Source organism: Harmonia axyridis, chromosome 5, assembly GCF_914767665.1.
Source record: "Harmonia axyridis chromosome 5, icHarAxyr1.1, whole genome shotgun sequence".
Taxonomy (NCBI): Eukaryota; Metazoa; Arthropoda; class Insecta; order Coleoptera; family Coccinellidae; genus Harmonia; species Harmonia axyridis.
The window spans coordinates 2,208,620-2,225,772 of NC_059505.1; the positions used below are offsets into that span (position 1 = coordinate 2,208,620).

The 17,153-nt window shown below is 35.0% G+C and overlaps 2 protein-coding genes across 2 annotated transcripts; one reads left to right on the forward strand and one right to left on the reverse strand.

Moving 5' to 3' along the window:
• Positions 1-170: 170 nt before the first annotated feature.
• On the reverse strand, positions 171-10,585 carry LOC123679706 (UDP-glycosyltransferase UGT5-like). The gene is made up of 5 exons (XM_045617122.1): positions 10,147-10,585; positions 6,939-7,733; positions 4,882-5,101; positions 4,573-4,829; positions 171-796 (listed from the first exon to the last, which is right to left on the reverse strand). The coding sequence occupies exons 1-5, from the start codon at positions 10,382-10,384 to the stop codon at positions 618-620; spliced, it is 1,689 nt and encodes a 562-aa protein (XP_045473078.1). The 5' UTR covers positions 10,385-10,585; the 3' UTR covers positions 171-617.
• On the forward strand, positions 1,989-16,595 carry LOC123679709 (lipoprotein lipase-like). Its single transcript, XM_045617126.1, has 4 exons — positions 1,989-2,518; positions 2,573-2,964; positions 13,275-13,459; positions 16,300-16,595. The coding sequence occupies exons 1-4, from the start codon at positions 2,349-2,351 to the stop codon at positions 16,522-16,524; spliced, it is 972 nt and encodes a 323-aa protein (XP_045473082.1). The 5' UTR covers positions 1,989-2,348; the 3' UTR covers positions 16,525-16,595.
• Positions 16,596-17,153: the final 558 nt, after the last annotated feature.

A 17,153-nucleotide genomic window follows, 5' to 3' on the forward strand; every position in this document is an offset into this window, starting at 1 on the left:
TTGTAACAAGACATAATTCATTGAATATCCTGCGGTTTCTTTACAATTTAAGTACCTATCAATTATCGTTATTTTGTTGATTTTGGAAACTTTTCCAGATTACTGAAATAAGGAAGAATATGTGGGAATATCACTGACAAATGCACAAATAATATATTGAAAAGTACTGGTTAAGTTCACATATTACAGAATTAAAAAAGAATTCTGTGAATTTTATTTCGGAGATCAATGTTACAATGTAAGACAAAACTTAACGAACAAATGAATAGATACTAAATTTTCAGATAGATTTCTTGGCTACGTTGATTATCTCGAAATTTCAAACTAGAACTGAATTTATTAGAATAAATTTGGTTTTCCATATATTCAAATATTCAAATTATTTCGTTTAAATAGAATAAAAATGAAGATAACTGATTTATGTTCATTTATAGTGATAGTCTTTGCTGAAGCTTCTCTCATATAGATGCTTGATATAACATATACACATAGTTTCCATCCAATTGATCATATCTCTGGGAAATGTATGACCGTAAACTTCTTTTGTCATTTTCTTCTGTGAAGATTATGGAAAAAAATTTAAGGTGTGAAAGTAAATAGGGAAATTCCCCTCAAATTTACAGATCTGACTCCAATGGCATGACCCTCTGATTTTTACTCATGTCCTTCTTATCTTCGAGCAGTTGGTTTCCTTCTTCATTGGGTGTTTCGTTGTTTTTATCGAATTTCAATAAATTCTTGCAACGAGAATTTATATTTTTCACTATATTCCTCGTTGAAACACATTCATCACCACCTGTCGAAATATTTCATTATTTTGTCATACTACAATAAAATTTCCTTTTTATATTTCTCAATCAAAATTTTATCGGAACGATTTTTCCACTATCATTCGAACGTGAAAAACCGCAAAATGATAATTTTGACAGGAAAACCATACATTACTACATTGAATAAAAAAACTAGATAAAAGAAATAAGCATTTAGAAATAGAAATTCGTGATTTGTTAATAGTTAGTCATACATGTGATTAGTAATGATAGGAGTTAAAATAATGCAATTAGGTCATTCTAACTATGCACCCAATGCTTGAAATTAACACAAAATTATTCCTATGTTACTTCATTCTATCTATTTTTAGAATTCATACTCAGTGATTTAGAAGGAATAATCTCTTCAACTTGATCCTTCAGCAAAAGAATGTAGAAAAACTTTTATCGATAGGAATGAATATAATTTAAAATGAAAATATGTCTGCTTAAGCATTCTCACCTGCAGTAAGATGTTATGGCATGCAAAATAATATCGCTAACAGAAATTGTCCTATTGTTAATATCTAACATTTTCTGAATTTTCTCATGACTCAAAACACCATTTCTTGCGAGGGAAGTTGACTTTGGAGTCCACTAGGATTTCTATTCTGCGATCCTTTGGTCTACTTCTAGATTAACATTTTTTCATTTACATTTTAACATGAAACAATCTATGTGGCGTCTCATTCAACCACTCAGTAAGCAAAACAAAACATTTAATTTATCGATTTTTTCATGTGATCTACCATTTTATTTTTCATCGAATATTATTTTGCGATTCATTCTTGTGCCCCCAGTATTTTTTCAGAATTTCACCTCAATATAGTGCTGGCAACATTTAATGCCTTGAAAACTAGAGTTTTCCTTACACTGCGACCTTATGGTCTATTTGGTCCCCATGAGAGCTGATCTCTCCATAAGTCATTGTAGTTTACAGCTCGTCATCCAGTTCCAAAGTTCTAATGAACTCCAGTATCTGGGATGACTTCAAGGAAGGTACTCCCTCACTTTAATAAGTCTCTTGTCCAAAGCATTTCGGGTGCTTGCTAGTGTTGGCGAGGCATTCTGTCACCAGAATCTCCACTATTCATTTTCTGCAAGATTCAATCCTACGAGATGCTTCCTGAAGTTGCGGTACCCTGTAAGCAATCCAGTGAGCAGGTGCAGCATATTCATGCTTATTTTCAGATTCTTCTTAGATCTCGCAGTATCAAAGTTTCCATTAAACTTTTTGGAATGATCCAAGCCAAGAGGATTCCACCAAAGTGGTTCTCTTCCAGTTTTTTCTTCTCCTGAAACTCTTTAGTATCTTGTAGGTACATTAACCTATACCACAGAAAGGTTCTAGGGTCAATGAAAGGAGTTCTTGGTCCTTTTCTGGCGAGTGTGTTGATCTCCATTTCTTTCGATTCCAAAGTGACCAGGAACCCAGACCAAACAGAGTTTTTGGCTATTTCCTTGATTATTTGACCACGGTTTCATATCAGTTCGAAACCATTTCCGTTACAAATTTTAAAAAATGTTTCAGATGGGATCATGGCACAAAACAGCACGATCTTGTTTCCATTTTTGAACAGAACGTCGATTACGATGCTTGACGAAAATAACGAGCCAGTGAAAGCTCTTTTCATGCGTCCTGAGGCAGGTCGATCAGCAGCAGATATGAACTATATGATGAGCACCATTGAATTCACTCTGTTCACAACGTAAATTGAATTCACAAAACTAAGAATTTTATAGTATATTACATATTTTTACAGAAAGAGGCCAGAAGGTATAGTTGTAAAGAATGCTGAACATCTAAAAGCATCTACGTTTGACCCTAAAAAGACAGTCAAGTTCATAACTCACGGTTGGTTGTCTAGTGGAACGTCAGACACATGTGTTACCATTAAGGATGGTTATTTAAATAATTTTGGTGCTAATGTCATCATTATGAATTGGCATGAAATCGCTAAGGACTATTGTTATTTCACCCCAATGGATTTTGTTCCAAAAGTAGCACACCACTATGCAGCTTTCATCAATGATATGATTCGTAATTTGGCTGTAGATCCAAAAAAAGTCCATCTAATCGGTCATAGTCTAGGAGCCCACGTATCTGGTTTAGTATGGAAAGATATGGAAGGAAGAAAACCAGGAAGAGTTACTGGTAAGAATGAAAAGAAAATATACTAACTGACAAAGAAACACCTAGAAGGAGCTGTGGTGAAACATAGATAGTTTGGCAAGAAGTAAATGATTGAATTTGGAGAAAAAAATCGTGAAGGTATTTTCGTGTGAACAATTGTTTTACTTAAATATTGTAGCCATTTTTTGCAAGATTTTTAAAAGAAAAACGCCGTGAAGGTTTTTTCGTGTGAACAATTATTATTAGGTACTTAAATATTGTAGTAGTTTTTTGTAAGTTTTTTGAATTTCGCAACAAATCAGCTGTTCGAGGAGATCCAAAGTCGATGTTTAGTTGTTGTTAAAATGCCTAGAGCTCGTGTACGCGGAATTTATCGCCAGCTAAGTGAATTTGAATGAGGTCGAATTATTGGTCTACGGAAAGCGGGGTTGTCATTTCGAGAAATCGCTAACCGTACGAACAGATATCTAACTACTGTTATGAGATGTTGTCAAACGTGGTTTACTAATGCCCAAAATCGAAGAAGAGTAGGTACCGGACGTCGAAAGGGCACAAAATAATTTCAAGATCGACGTCTTAGACTTGTGGCCATTAGAGACCGATTTGCTACAACTCGATCTTTGGCTGATGAGTGGTTAGGAGAACAAGGCCATCCTGTAACTGTCCGAACGGTTTACCGCCGGATAAGGTCTTTTGGACTGTAGTATTATCGACCTCATCTTGTGTTACCTCTGACGGTTGAGCATTGCCGGCAACGATTACAGTGGTGCAGAGAATGTCAACATTGGAATGTGGAATAGCATCAGGTCGTCTTTTCTAATGAATCTTGATTCTCCTTGGGTGTACATGATGGCCAAAGAAGGGTTAGACGACGTTGGAGAGAACGACGTGAAACTCAGTTTGATGTTGAGCGTCATGTACACTGGACAGTAGGCGTTATGGTATGGAGTGCTATTGCACATGTAAGTAGGTCACCTTTAGTCTTTATTCGAGATAACATGACAGCGCTGCGTTACCTTCAAGAAATAGTGGAGCCATATGTTCTCCCTTACCTTAACCGGCTCGGGAATCCAATATTTCAGCAAGGTAATGCCCGACCTCATGTTGCCAGAGTTTGTTTAAGATTTTTCGATGCGACCCATATGAATCTTTTGCCATGGCCGTCCAGATCGCCCGATCTTTCGCCCATAGAACATGTTTGGGACATCATGGGTAGAAGGCTTGGAAATTTACCTCAGTCCTCACGGAATTTGGCGGCTCTGAGACATGAAGTACAGGTAGCTTGTGATGTTATCCTTCAAGAAGATGTCTTCCTCAAGAAGAAATAGACCATCTTATTGCATCAATGCCGAGACGTGTTGGTGAGAGTATAGATAATCGCGGTGGACAAACACATTATAAACATATTCATTGAAAAAAATTGGACACCCTTCGCTTTTTCTCCAAATTTCAATCATTTACTCCTTGCTATAATATCTATGTTTTACCAAAAAACAAATTAAAATTTAAACAGCACCTTCTGGGTGTTGCAGTTTCTTTGTCAGTTAGTTCACCTTGTTTAGTATGGTTAATTTTCTATTATAACACCAGATTCCATTCATTTCATCCGTTTATTCATGAGATACTTACAGAGTTTAATACTGAGTTTTACGCAGTAAACCACCAGCACAATAAAACCAATGAGTACAATAACAGGTGGTAGAATTATAATGGGCAAAACATCGAGAAGCACGAATTGACACCACGGAACGTCCAATGATGATGCTCTCAAATAAGGTGCACCGTGATTTTCAATCACGTATTCAGTCCAAAAGATTATTGTGTCTCTTGGCGATATCGGTTTCAATTTCATGACGATCGCTCGTTTTTCTGCGTTAAGTTTGTACCTGCAAACAGATCACTTACCATTTGTAGAGATAATTCGATTTGAATGCTAACCTTGAGTCCTTGAGTAATTCTTGTATGGCTGAAGATAGTGTCGATTCTGTTATATCAAGAAAGTCGATGGATTTTGCATAGCCACCTGATACTCCTCGGGCAGAATTCAGAAACTGGTCGGCTTTCATGGGTATCGTGAGCATAGGTACACTATTATTGATAGATTCCATCATGCTGAAGAGACCACCGTGGGTTATGAAGAGTACAACGTTACCATGTCCTAGAATGGTATAAAAATGATGGAATGTTGATCGAAAATGATACTGTGAGGCAAATTGAGATTCTTATCGGTTTTTTACGTCCCTATTGTCAGTGGGTATTCCTTGAATTAAATGGTGTTTGATGCAAGTTAGGATTTACACTGCGCAAAAAAATTAACGCACATTCTGAAAATCTCAATTTTAATGAAAGTTAACTCTACATTGACTTTAAAACTTATTTTTTATCTTCTCTCGGGAAATTTTTGAATGAAACAAGACACATTCAATGGAAGAAAAATTCAGGATTTCACCGAATCTTATGTGAAAGAAGAGAAATAAACAATTTTCAAAATACTGGAATGCTGATAAGTGATTTAATACTTGGTATTTCCACCCCTTGCGTTAATTAAAGTTCGGCAACGACGGTTCATACTCAAAATGAGTGATCTTAAAATGTTCTGATCTAATCCTTCCCAGATTTCTCTGAGTTGGATACCTAAGTCATTAAGAGTAGCTGGATGATTTTCTGAACTTCTCAGCCTTCTATTGAGGTTGTCCCAAACCTGCTCAATCGGATTGAGATATGGACTTCTTGCTGGCCATCCCATTCGAGAGACTTCAACCTCTTCAAGGTACTCCTGAACGATGCGCGCACGATGGGGTCTGGCATTATCGTCCATAAAAATGAAATTTTCACCAATGAATGGGGCAAATGGCACTACATGATCTTTAAGAATGTTCCTCATATACCTATCAGCATTCATAGCTCCATTATCAACGACCATTGTCTGTGCGAGCAGTCAAAGATATTCCACCCCATACCATAATCGATCCTCCCCCGAAACCAGTAGTATTCAGGAAATTGCACTGAGCATATCTTTCATGTGGACGTCTGTATACAAGGGAACGTCGATCACAATGGTAGAGGCAGAATCTAGACTCATCTGTGAAGAGAACTCTTTCCCAATCAGCCTCTCCCCAATGGATATGCTCTCTCGCAAAATCCAAACGCGCCCTTCGATGGGCTGGGGTAAGAGCTGGGCCTCTTGCCGCGACACGAGGCCTTAAATCATATTCTCTGAGGCGATTTCTTATTGTGTGAGTGCTAATTTGCACCCCATGAGTTTGCTCAAGCTGATTTTGAAGGAGGCGAGCGGTTGCAAACCGTTGTCTCAACGAAGAAACTCTCAAGTAACGTTCTTGAATGGCAGTTGTTACCCATGGTCTACACTGTCCTGTTCTTCGGACATTCATACCTGTCTCCCTGAATCGCTGCAACATTCTGGACACACTTGTATGGGAAACTCCAAACCTTTCTGCAATTCTTCTTCTCGCAAAAATAACCGCTTGGGCACATTCCTCTTGGGTCAAATTGCGTGTTTCGCTTTGAATAGCGATCGAGTGTAGAAAATGAAACGAAAGAAAAACTATTGATCACTAGAATTGATCGAGAACAACTGATTTCAGAATGGAGCCAAAACATTCAAAATCTGATAATCTCATCTTTTTTTATTCCTGCTGGGAAAAAACATCTGTTTTGAGGAAAAACATTGAAAGTGGATAACATATGCATGCATAATTCTGATAAAAATAATTATCATTGAGAACACCTTCAGTGTAGAATAAATTTTAGATTTCCATAATGTGCGTTAATTTTTTTGGGCAGTGTAGAAAGCGAGCTGTAGATCACTTTATGGAGAGAATAGCTCTGATGGGGGGCACAATAGACTATTAGGTAACAGTGAAATGCAACCTCCTTAATTAAATCGCAAATCTTATCTCTATCAACTACGAAGCTAGCTGATTATACTTTATATCACATAAATCGAAATTTTCAAAATATATGTATATACCTACTCAGTACATCCTGTTGTGGAAACCATTTTCTCGTAACAACATTATCGATCTCTCTGGGTAAGCTCTCGTTTTCCCATTTCCACAAAACAGTTTGGTCCAATTTCGAAAACACCTCCATAAAAGCATTTAACTTCTCCTCAGGCATATCCTTGCTTCTCATAGCAGAGCCCATACTGAAATATATGATTCCATCCTCAGCTTTATCCATTATTTTCTGGAGATCGTTCGGCAGAGCTTTGGGGGGATTTATATGAAAACCTCCAATGTCTATCATGCTAGGAACCTTGGGTATGGGAGTATGAAAACTAGGATCAGCATTGAGAAATGTTATGGCTGTCTCATACATGAATTCTTTTAGAGCAGGTGCTTTGGGGAAATTCTGCTTCAGAATTTTTTCCTGAGCTGGAACCCTTTGAGTGTAGAACAGTATTTCGTTCAGGATGTAAATGATTGTGTTTTGTATTCGTTGTCCATAACTCATCTTGTCGAAATGTAGAAGTACGTCTGGTATGAAACTAGGAAAAGTTGGGTTTCCCACGTATCTGTTAGTCCACTGACTTGCATCTAGAGTGCTGAAGCCAATCAAGGGAGCATTGAAGTGGCGTCCAAGATAGAAAAGAGCCTCACAGGCAAACTGTTCCACGATTACCAAGTCGAATGTTCGATTTCCGTTGATCAAATGTTGGAATTTTTGATGAGACATAAATTTTTCGAGGAACGGAGCTGATAATTTGTTTGCCATCAAAGTCAGAAGAAAAGGACTTTGTCTTTTTCTGTAGAGACTTGCTGCTCGACCTGAAAACAGAGCATGGTATAGTTAGGGATGATTTGAGCAGGGTGTAAACATTTTTCCCAAAAACTGACTATTTATTGCTTTCAATTTTTTGAAGAAAAAATTAATTGATCGTTCAATTTTTGATAAAACATTCTTTTCGTACGAGGCGCCGTTTTTATGCAAAAAAACTGGATATCTTAACTTGAATAATTTGCAAAGAACTATACAGGGTGTTCCACCACTGATACGATGTTCTATTACAGTTAAGGGCTGATATTTTCGAATTTTTTTTCGTCACAGTATGATTAGGCTCCATTAGAGCTACTTTTTCAAATTGTTCGGAAATTCACAGGGTGTACCAGAAAAGTGTGAATGAACGAACATATGTTTTTTCTTATGGAACACCGGTTTTTTATTGAATTTTCAGGTTGTATCGAATAAATGACATACAGTTACATATGTTTAATGACTTCGAAATGAATGAATTTATATAAATGAGATTTTGAGATTGAATCCTAGAAAATGAAGGTAAGTAGCTACTGACTTTTGATACTCATTGAGAAGTCTACTAAGTGTTCAAAATGGGACAATTCATTGATGACTCATTCGAACGTTAATATCAGGTTCATTCAAAATGGCACCCCCTGCATTTTATTTTTCATTAGGTGACAAATTTTATTATTTTCAAATATAATTAGGCTCCGTTATAGCTACATTCTCAATTTTTTCTTAAATACATAGGGTGAACCAAGTGTTTATTACCGAAAAATTATCTACCAACTGAGAAACTAAAATGGAATGAGTCCAATTTTTACGTTTAAATGAGTCATCTATGATTCGTCTCATTTGGAACACTTCGTTGAGTTCTCAATGATCAAAAATCCAGTACTTACTTTTGTCCTTCTAGTATTCACTATTAGAATATTATTCACATTAATTCATTTATTTCGAGCTATTAAAGAGCCTCCGATTTAAAATAAAAATCGTAATATCTCAAAAATGGTAAGTTTCAAGCATATGTAACTTTGAACATTCATTTATTTCATAAAATCTGAAAATTCAATAAAAAAAAGGTTGTCCCAAAAGAAAAAACATATGTTCGGCCATTTACACTTTTTTGGTAGGTACACCCAGTGTATTTCCAAACAATTTGAGAATGTAGTCCTAATGGAGTCTAACGATATTGTGTCGAAAAAAATTGAAAATTTCAGCCCTCAACTGTAATATAGCGCCTCGTCAATGGTGGAACAACCTGTATATGTCATAATATACTGAATATTAATAAATCATTTAAAACAACTTGGAAACAACTCCAAAAAACACTATAAATTCACTATGAAATGAATAAAATTGTTCTAATAATAGTTATTTGTGGAACTGAATGGAAAAAGCACAATTTTTCGTATAGAGCGTTTTTTTGCTCAACGATCGAGTAACGAAAACAAATGTTTCCCAACCTATTTCACCTAATATTTTTCAATTCTGATGAAACTGTAACGGTTTGAATTCAAAGTACTAAAAATGTCCCAACGAATATCTTTCCTAGATTACTTTTAAATCGCCTAGTCAACTCAGATAATTCATTTGTTACGTCGTTGCTATGGAAACAAGTGTTTCATGATGTTGATATTCAAAAGAAGTGGAAACTGCTCGTAAATAATTCATTAAATTTCTTCAAAGTAGAAGAATATGTATACTTACTGTAATGTACAATTTAGATAACAACATAACAGAGTAACATTAAGGAAGCAGCTCAATATCCGATATCTACAATTATTCCTAAGAAGTAGAGGAGTAAGTATAACGTTTGTAAAATGCCAAATTTACGTAGTTCATTCTATATTTTTCACAAGTAATGGCAAACTATTTTTTTCATCAATAATTGCCAAAAATTTTACTTTACGTATCTACTTACGAGATGTAGGTAAAACTTTCTCGAAAATCAATGAGCTTTAAGAAGTGTCAAAATTAAAGAAAAATATTTTTCGAGAATTCTCACTTCTTTGCAATTATTCATATTGTTTGTACACACCATGACTTTTCAAATTCACGAATAATTAGCAGGTACTGGGCAAACTAGAAGATAAACAAGAGTTGGAATAGCCAGTTCAAGTTATGTAATTAGAATTTTTAGTCTCTTTGAACGTGAAGTACAATATGTTTTTTATTGATTTTTCAGTAAATTATCCAATGATATCAATTCGAAGATTTTATTCTCGACATGTGAATGGAATTTCTGAACTGCAATTAAGAAGAATTGAATGTAAGAAACACAACTTAAGACCGTACTGAGTTAAATGCTCACCTAAACAAGTCATGAAAGAAGAGTAGTTGTGAAAATTATTCCAATAAAGAATTCTCGAAAATATTTAACGAAATACCCCTTCATCTCATTGAATAATATCAAAACACTCGAGTAAAGAAAAAACTCACTCCATGATTTATTGAAGAGACCATCCAAATATATTTCTTCGTAGTTCTCCAATTCGGCATTTCTTGAGAACGGACTCACAACAGTAACATTATGACCTCTCTCCGCTAAAATGTTCATAAGCGTACTTCCAGCAATGAAATGACTGAACCCAGGCGAGTAAAACACCCCTAAAATTCTCGCACAATCCACCACACAAAGAGTCACAACAACAGCTAAACATCTACGAAGAAATAGCATATCAAAATCGTTCTATCAACCGAATTCAACTCTGAGACAATGTTCGTTATCCAGAGTCGTACTCGCTGTTATAGTAGAGAATGATTTTCCTCTTTTCCTCAACGATAAGCGATGGTGGTTATCGAGGCACAGTTTTTGTTGACCATTTTCGCATTCCTTGGAAAATGAGTAATATGGTGGTGAGATTTCTCATCATGTTTATTGTCATGCGTACGTCAGTAATTATTATTCGAGCAATATTAATGTTAATGAGGATTTGAAGTATGTGTGATCTCATTTGCAATGTTTCCGTCCTTTATATTCAGATATGGGTTCGATGCACCGATCAATACATTTCTGATGAGGTAATCATTTAAGCATGTACCTATGGGTTCCTTCTAAAGCCTTAGCCTTGTGTTTTGCTGTTTTGTTTGGCCATCTCTTCTTAAAAGGATTGGCGAAGGTGAGATGACGTCAAGAGATAACGCAGTTTTTGCGAAATTTATTCTGACAGCAGACGTAGGGTATGGGGATCCCCAAGGGATCTTCAGAGGACCTAATAATATAGCAGACGTCTGCAAAGAGGGATTCTCCATTCACCACTGCTCTATAGCAATTCATTTGACGCTCTATTACGATTAATTTGAAAAATTGTTGAAATTTTCGAATTTTTTTCTCGACACAGTATCATTGGGTTCCTTTAGAGCTACATTCTTCAATTATTTGGGAAGAGACAGGAAGAAGGTAGCAAAACAGTGTAAACCACCAAACGTATGTTTCTTCTCATAGAAAATCCTGTTTTTTGTTGAATTTTTAGATATCATTTGACGCTCGATTATGATTAAGTTTTGAAATTTTCGAATTTTTTCTCGACAGTATCATCGGGCTCCATTCTTCAATTATTTGGGAATATTCAGATATAGGTACCAAAAAAGTGTAAATGACCGAACATATGTATTTTCTCATGAATCATCCTGTTTTTTGTTGAATTTTCAGATCTCATGAAATGAATGAACCTGTTTATTCGAAATTTCATATGCTTAAATACCGTCTTTGAGAAATTTCAATTTTTCACAAATTGATGGGTCTTTGAAAAGAACTTATAACTTCGAAATGATTGAATATGTTCGGATGAGATTCGAAAGTGAATACAGAAGAACAGAGTTAAGTACTGACTTTTTGATAATCATTGAAAACTCTACTGGGTGTTCAAAATGAGAGTCAATTCGTTGATGACTTATTCAAACGTTAATATCTCTCAATCTTATTCTTATTTTGAATGACACTGTCTTGTTGTATTTTATTTTGTTATTAGGCATCAAATTTTATATCTTCGAAGTGTTTTCTACCAAATGAGAGAATGAATACAGAATGTGCCATTTGAAATAAACACAATATTAACGTTTTTTATGAGTCATCAAAGATACGTCTCATTTCGAACACCCAGTAGAGTTTTCTATGGTTACCAAAAGTCAGTACTTATTTTTCTATTCATTCAGTCTTTGCTTTCAAAATCTCATTCAAATAATTCCATTCATTTCCAAGTTATTAGGTTTTTTCAAAGACCTTCTCTCGAAAACGGTAAGTTTGAAACTTTGAACAAACTCGGGTTCATTTATTCCATTTGATATGAAAGTTTAATAAGAGCAAGTTGTTACATAAAAAAATATGTTCGTTCATTAACACTTTTTTGGTACACCCTGTATATTTCAAAACACTTTGAGAATGTAGTTCTGATGAAGCCTAATGATATTCAAAATCAGCAGTAACATTTTTTCAAATAAATCTAAGAAAGAACGAAATATCCATTGGAAAGTCTTGCATTGAATCACTATCATAAGAAACAAGAAACCTTTTCAAGTTTCTTGCTCAGTTTCAAAATGATTACGCCATCAGAACCATGGAGAATTCAAGATGGATATTGAAAAAAGAAATATGCAATGATTCTGTTACAACATATTAGATCTAGATGAGTTGAGATAAAGTTGAAAATAATTTCAAGATTTATGGAAAATTTGGCAGAAAATTCAAGCAGAATATCGAAAAAGAAAAATAGGAAAATACTGACGGGACGTCAATAATCTTTAATATTAATGCGCCCTTGAAGAGCACACAGATTAAGTAGGTACATTAATGATTAGCGAGTATATAGGTGACTTTGGCAGTAAACGAATGAACATTTTCAATTTTTGTATATCTGAATCATAATGAAATCATTATTATTAAATTGAGTACTATAAATTGGCATTACCCAATAATTAAAATAAATTGTATCTATCTATCCTTGGGGATATTCATTTTAAAATTCAAATTCCATTGAAAGTTGTATGCAAACTTATGAGTGCATCAAATGGTTCAAAAACTCTTGACCATACTGTACATAAGTAAATTCTCTCCTGCATAGGTAGAGGTCACAAGGTGAATACATTATGGCTAGAGCTCGAGGAAGTGTTAATGTCTTCTCAAATAGTTGAAATAAACTTCTACATAAAATAGTCATATTTTTCTCAAACAACAATATTCTAAGACGACATTCCAAGAGTAGCTCCTTAGATTAATAGGAAAAATCATAAAAGCGTTAGATTGCAAGCCATTATTGTATAAATATTGATTTCAGTTGACGTGGAGAACAACATGATAAGATGGAACAACAGCGTGTTCATTGATGAACATAATCACTAAAATAATTACTATTGAATTTTGTCAGTCTGATGGTAGGATACATTCAAATCTTGTTATGATTAATATTGCGAATTTATCAGTAGTGGTGAAATTGTTGGCAAATTTGGAAATACACAAAACTATCTGAACTATCTTCAAGATAAAAACAACGTGGCAAATTCGTGCAAAGAAAACACCACTCATTGAACAGAATCGAATGTCGATCTAAAGAATGAATTTTCTTTTCAAGGACTGGATCCTGCTTTCCCAGGGTTCGACCACATAATTATGTTCAATGACAGAATTTCCAAAGAAAGTGCAGACTTTGTTGACATCATTCATAGTTGTGGAGGTTTACTTGGGATTTTGGATCCATTGGGACATGCAGATTTTTATCCCAATGGTGGCGTAGCTACTCAACCAGGATGCTCTGATGTGAGTATTATACTTTGTAGAAAAGGAAAACCATTTTTGAATACTAAAATTGTCTTTCCTCGTAGAATCCAAAGCAAGTCTTATGAGAAAATAGGGTTCTAATTCGAAAAACGAGTGTCGAATTGTGTTTTCAATTTTAGACACAATAATGAACCACTGTGATATTATATTTCCTTTATTCAGAAGTTTCTCGACATTTCTGAATTCATCTACTTCGAAAATATGAAGAAGGTTCACGTTTATGATGATAAAAATACCGCCTCGAATAAAAAATTAAGGACAGTAGAAAATATCGAATATTATAATCTGAATTTTCAGAATTTAAAAAGACTCAACTTGTCAGAAACGTCTTATTGGTTTTTGGGACACTTCATAATTCGGATCTGCAACTTGTTTTCATCGGCTGACACCTTCTTGGAAGAGTAGTAAAAACAAGAAGCTATATAAATAACGGGTTTTCCAATAGCAATTATACACTTCAAAAATAATGAAAAATATAAATTATTCAGTGACATAATATTTTTTTTATTTGAAAGGTTTTATTATACCATTATGCATGCAAAATAAGATAACTTACTGCATTCTGTCAATCCAATTTTTCATTGCTTTTCACATAAATGTTGCCATATTTCATAAACAGTTGATTTTTAATTGCTCAGTTGTTGTATCATCACCATAAACTTTTAACTTAACACAATGCGTAACATCACTGGGAGAATAATTTACTGCATCATTTCTTCACATAATTTCATCACCAAATCGTCTTGTTGAAACCACATATCCTCTAGATTATTATCAAAAACAGCAGGAAAAAATTCCTTCAACATTGTTCTGTATCGTTCTCCATTGACTGTTAATCTTCGACCATTTTCTTCAAAGAAATATGCACTATTCCAGCATGGATTGCACACCACACATCAACTTTATCTGAATGCAGTGGTGTTTCGTGTGCATTTTCATCACTTCAAATTCTGAGAATCTGTTTGTTTGAACAACAATTCATGAATTCAACCAATTCTGAGCACTGATTTTAATGAAACAATTCAAAAATTTCCGGCGTTGTAGAAGCGTGTATCTTTCCACAATTGAATGTGATAACCTATTAAATACAAACGACATAAGGAATTAGGAACAATAATACACAGTGTTGTCATTATACAGGGTGTCTCATTTGAAAGTGTCCACCCTCAATAACTCAACAACGAATCAGAATTTTGAAAAACACTCAGACAGGCTAATATGTATGAACCTGCAGTTTGCGTTCCATAAACTGAATATTCACAAAGTTACAGGGTGTTTTTTTTTATGGAATTAACTGACCAATTGAAAAGTCCTCGGTCTACCATAGTAAAACACATTTTTTTGGCAAAATTCGATTTTATTATTCAACATAGTTGCCTTCGATGGCGATACAGCGATTATAGCGATCTTCCAACTTATCGATACCATTTTTGTAGTACGATTTGTCTTTCGCTTCAGAATAGGCTTCAGTTTCGGCGATTACTTCTTCATTGGAGCTAAATTTCTTTCCAGCGAGCATTCTTTTGAGGTCTGAGAACAGGAAAAAGTCGCTGGGGGCCAGATCTGGCGAATACGGTGGATGTAGAAGCAATTCGGAGCTCAATTCATGCAATTTTGCCATTGTTTACATTGATTTGTGACAAGTGGCCGTTTTTTAACGATTTCATCCTTTGAACTATCCAATAACGCTATATAATAATCGCTGTTGATGGTCTGATGCATCTTTCCACGCTTTGGAGTAGGTTGATCGTGTGCAGTACACTCAGCTGACTGTCGATTGGACTCCGGAGTGAAATGATGGAGCCATGTTTCATCCATTGCCACATATCGAGGCAAAAATTCAGGTTTATTGCACTCAAACAGCTTCAAGTACTGCTCAGAATTATTAACACGTTGTTGCTTTTGATCGATTGTGAGCTCGCGCGGCACCCATTTTGCACACAGCTTTCTCATGTACAAATATTCGTGAATGATATGATGTACACATTCAGATGATATCTTCACAAATCACAATATCTGATATCCCGATCAACATCATCTAACGGTCATTCAAAATTATTTTGTGAACTTTTTTGTTTTTTGCATCGGTGACAGCCTATTTGGGCGTCCACTGCGTTCGCCGTCTTCGGTGCTCATTTCACCACGTTTTAACTTAACATGCCAATCAATGATGGTTGATTTTCTTGGTACAGACCCCAGAAACTCTTCATCAAGCGCAGATTATGCTTCAACTGTATTTTTTCCTTCAAAAAGCAATATTTCATCAGTACACAAAATTCTTTTTTTCAATCTTTTCTCAAATAACAAAAGTAGCTACACCCACAACGCAATATCTCACGAACTAATGGTCGGACTGCTGGTAAATTTTGACACGTATCGTTTGAAGGTTGGTACTAACTAAAAATCATATGGATTTAAGCCTAGCAATCGTACTACAAAAATGGTATCGAAAATCGCTATAATCGCTGTATCGCCCTCGAAGGCAACTATGTTGAATAATAAAATCGAATTGTGCCAAAAAAATGTGTTTTACTATAGTATAGACCGGGGACTTTTAAATTGGACTGTTATCTATGATCTGCATTCTGATTGACTGAAGTCGTTGAAGATTTTTTTCTATAGTTCTTGAAATGCTTTTAGTGAGCATCGAATTTGGGACAACCTGTACTTGATCAAATGATTTTGATATTGCAGTGTAATGAAAACTTTGGCAAGCAGTTCCATTTTCAAGTATCCATCTTTTTTATCACTTATTATTGAAGTATTCAATATTCTTGATGTATATTGAAACAAAAAAAATTTCAATGATGATGCTTTAGTTCCAGGAAGCTTGTAGCCATGGAAGGAGTTGGAATTATTTTGCAGATAGTGTGCTGTATCCAGACAGAAAATTCCGAACCATGAGATGTGACAGTTGGGATGAATTCTTGTACCAAAAATGCAATAAGAGCGAAAACGTGATGATGGGAGAAGAAGTGTCACATACAGCACGAGGAAAATATTTTCTTAGGACTAATAAGAAACGCCCATTTGCCATTCGTTGATTCTAATTAGATTTTTGTATTTTGTTAATTATTTCTGCATAAAATTTATATTGTGAATTGAAAGGACTCGATCTACAAAAGTGAATTCTTAATTCTTATTTACCTATCTCATCCTAAATTGCTGAAATGAGCAGGATCTATCGGTTTTTTATATCCTAAAAATTAAATTCATTTTCCTGGGAATTCCACCAAGTCTTCAGCAACTGTGATTACTTGGAAAGGAACATCCCTATAGCCAAAAACAGAAACGTGCAGGTATGTTTCCTAAACTTAAAACAATCTTGGAACTTCACCTTGAAATGGCCAATTCTAAATTTACATAAATGAATTAATATTAAAAAAAAAAATAGGAAGACAATAAGGATGCATCACGGCTAGTTCCCACATTTCAAAGATCTCTTATCTAACGTTCAATGTGCATTCTGACAATCAGACTGCAGTCAATGCATTGAATGCAATAAAATAGGCAAGAATATCAAGGTCTGTTTAGTTTGGGTTTCCGGTCACTTGGGAATTAAAGTAAATGAATAGGCCAACATACTTGCCAGAAAAGGAGCACAAACTCCTTTTGTTGGCTCAGTACCTTCCAGTGGTTTAGGTGATTTTAGCTACAAGAAGAATTCCCGGAG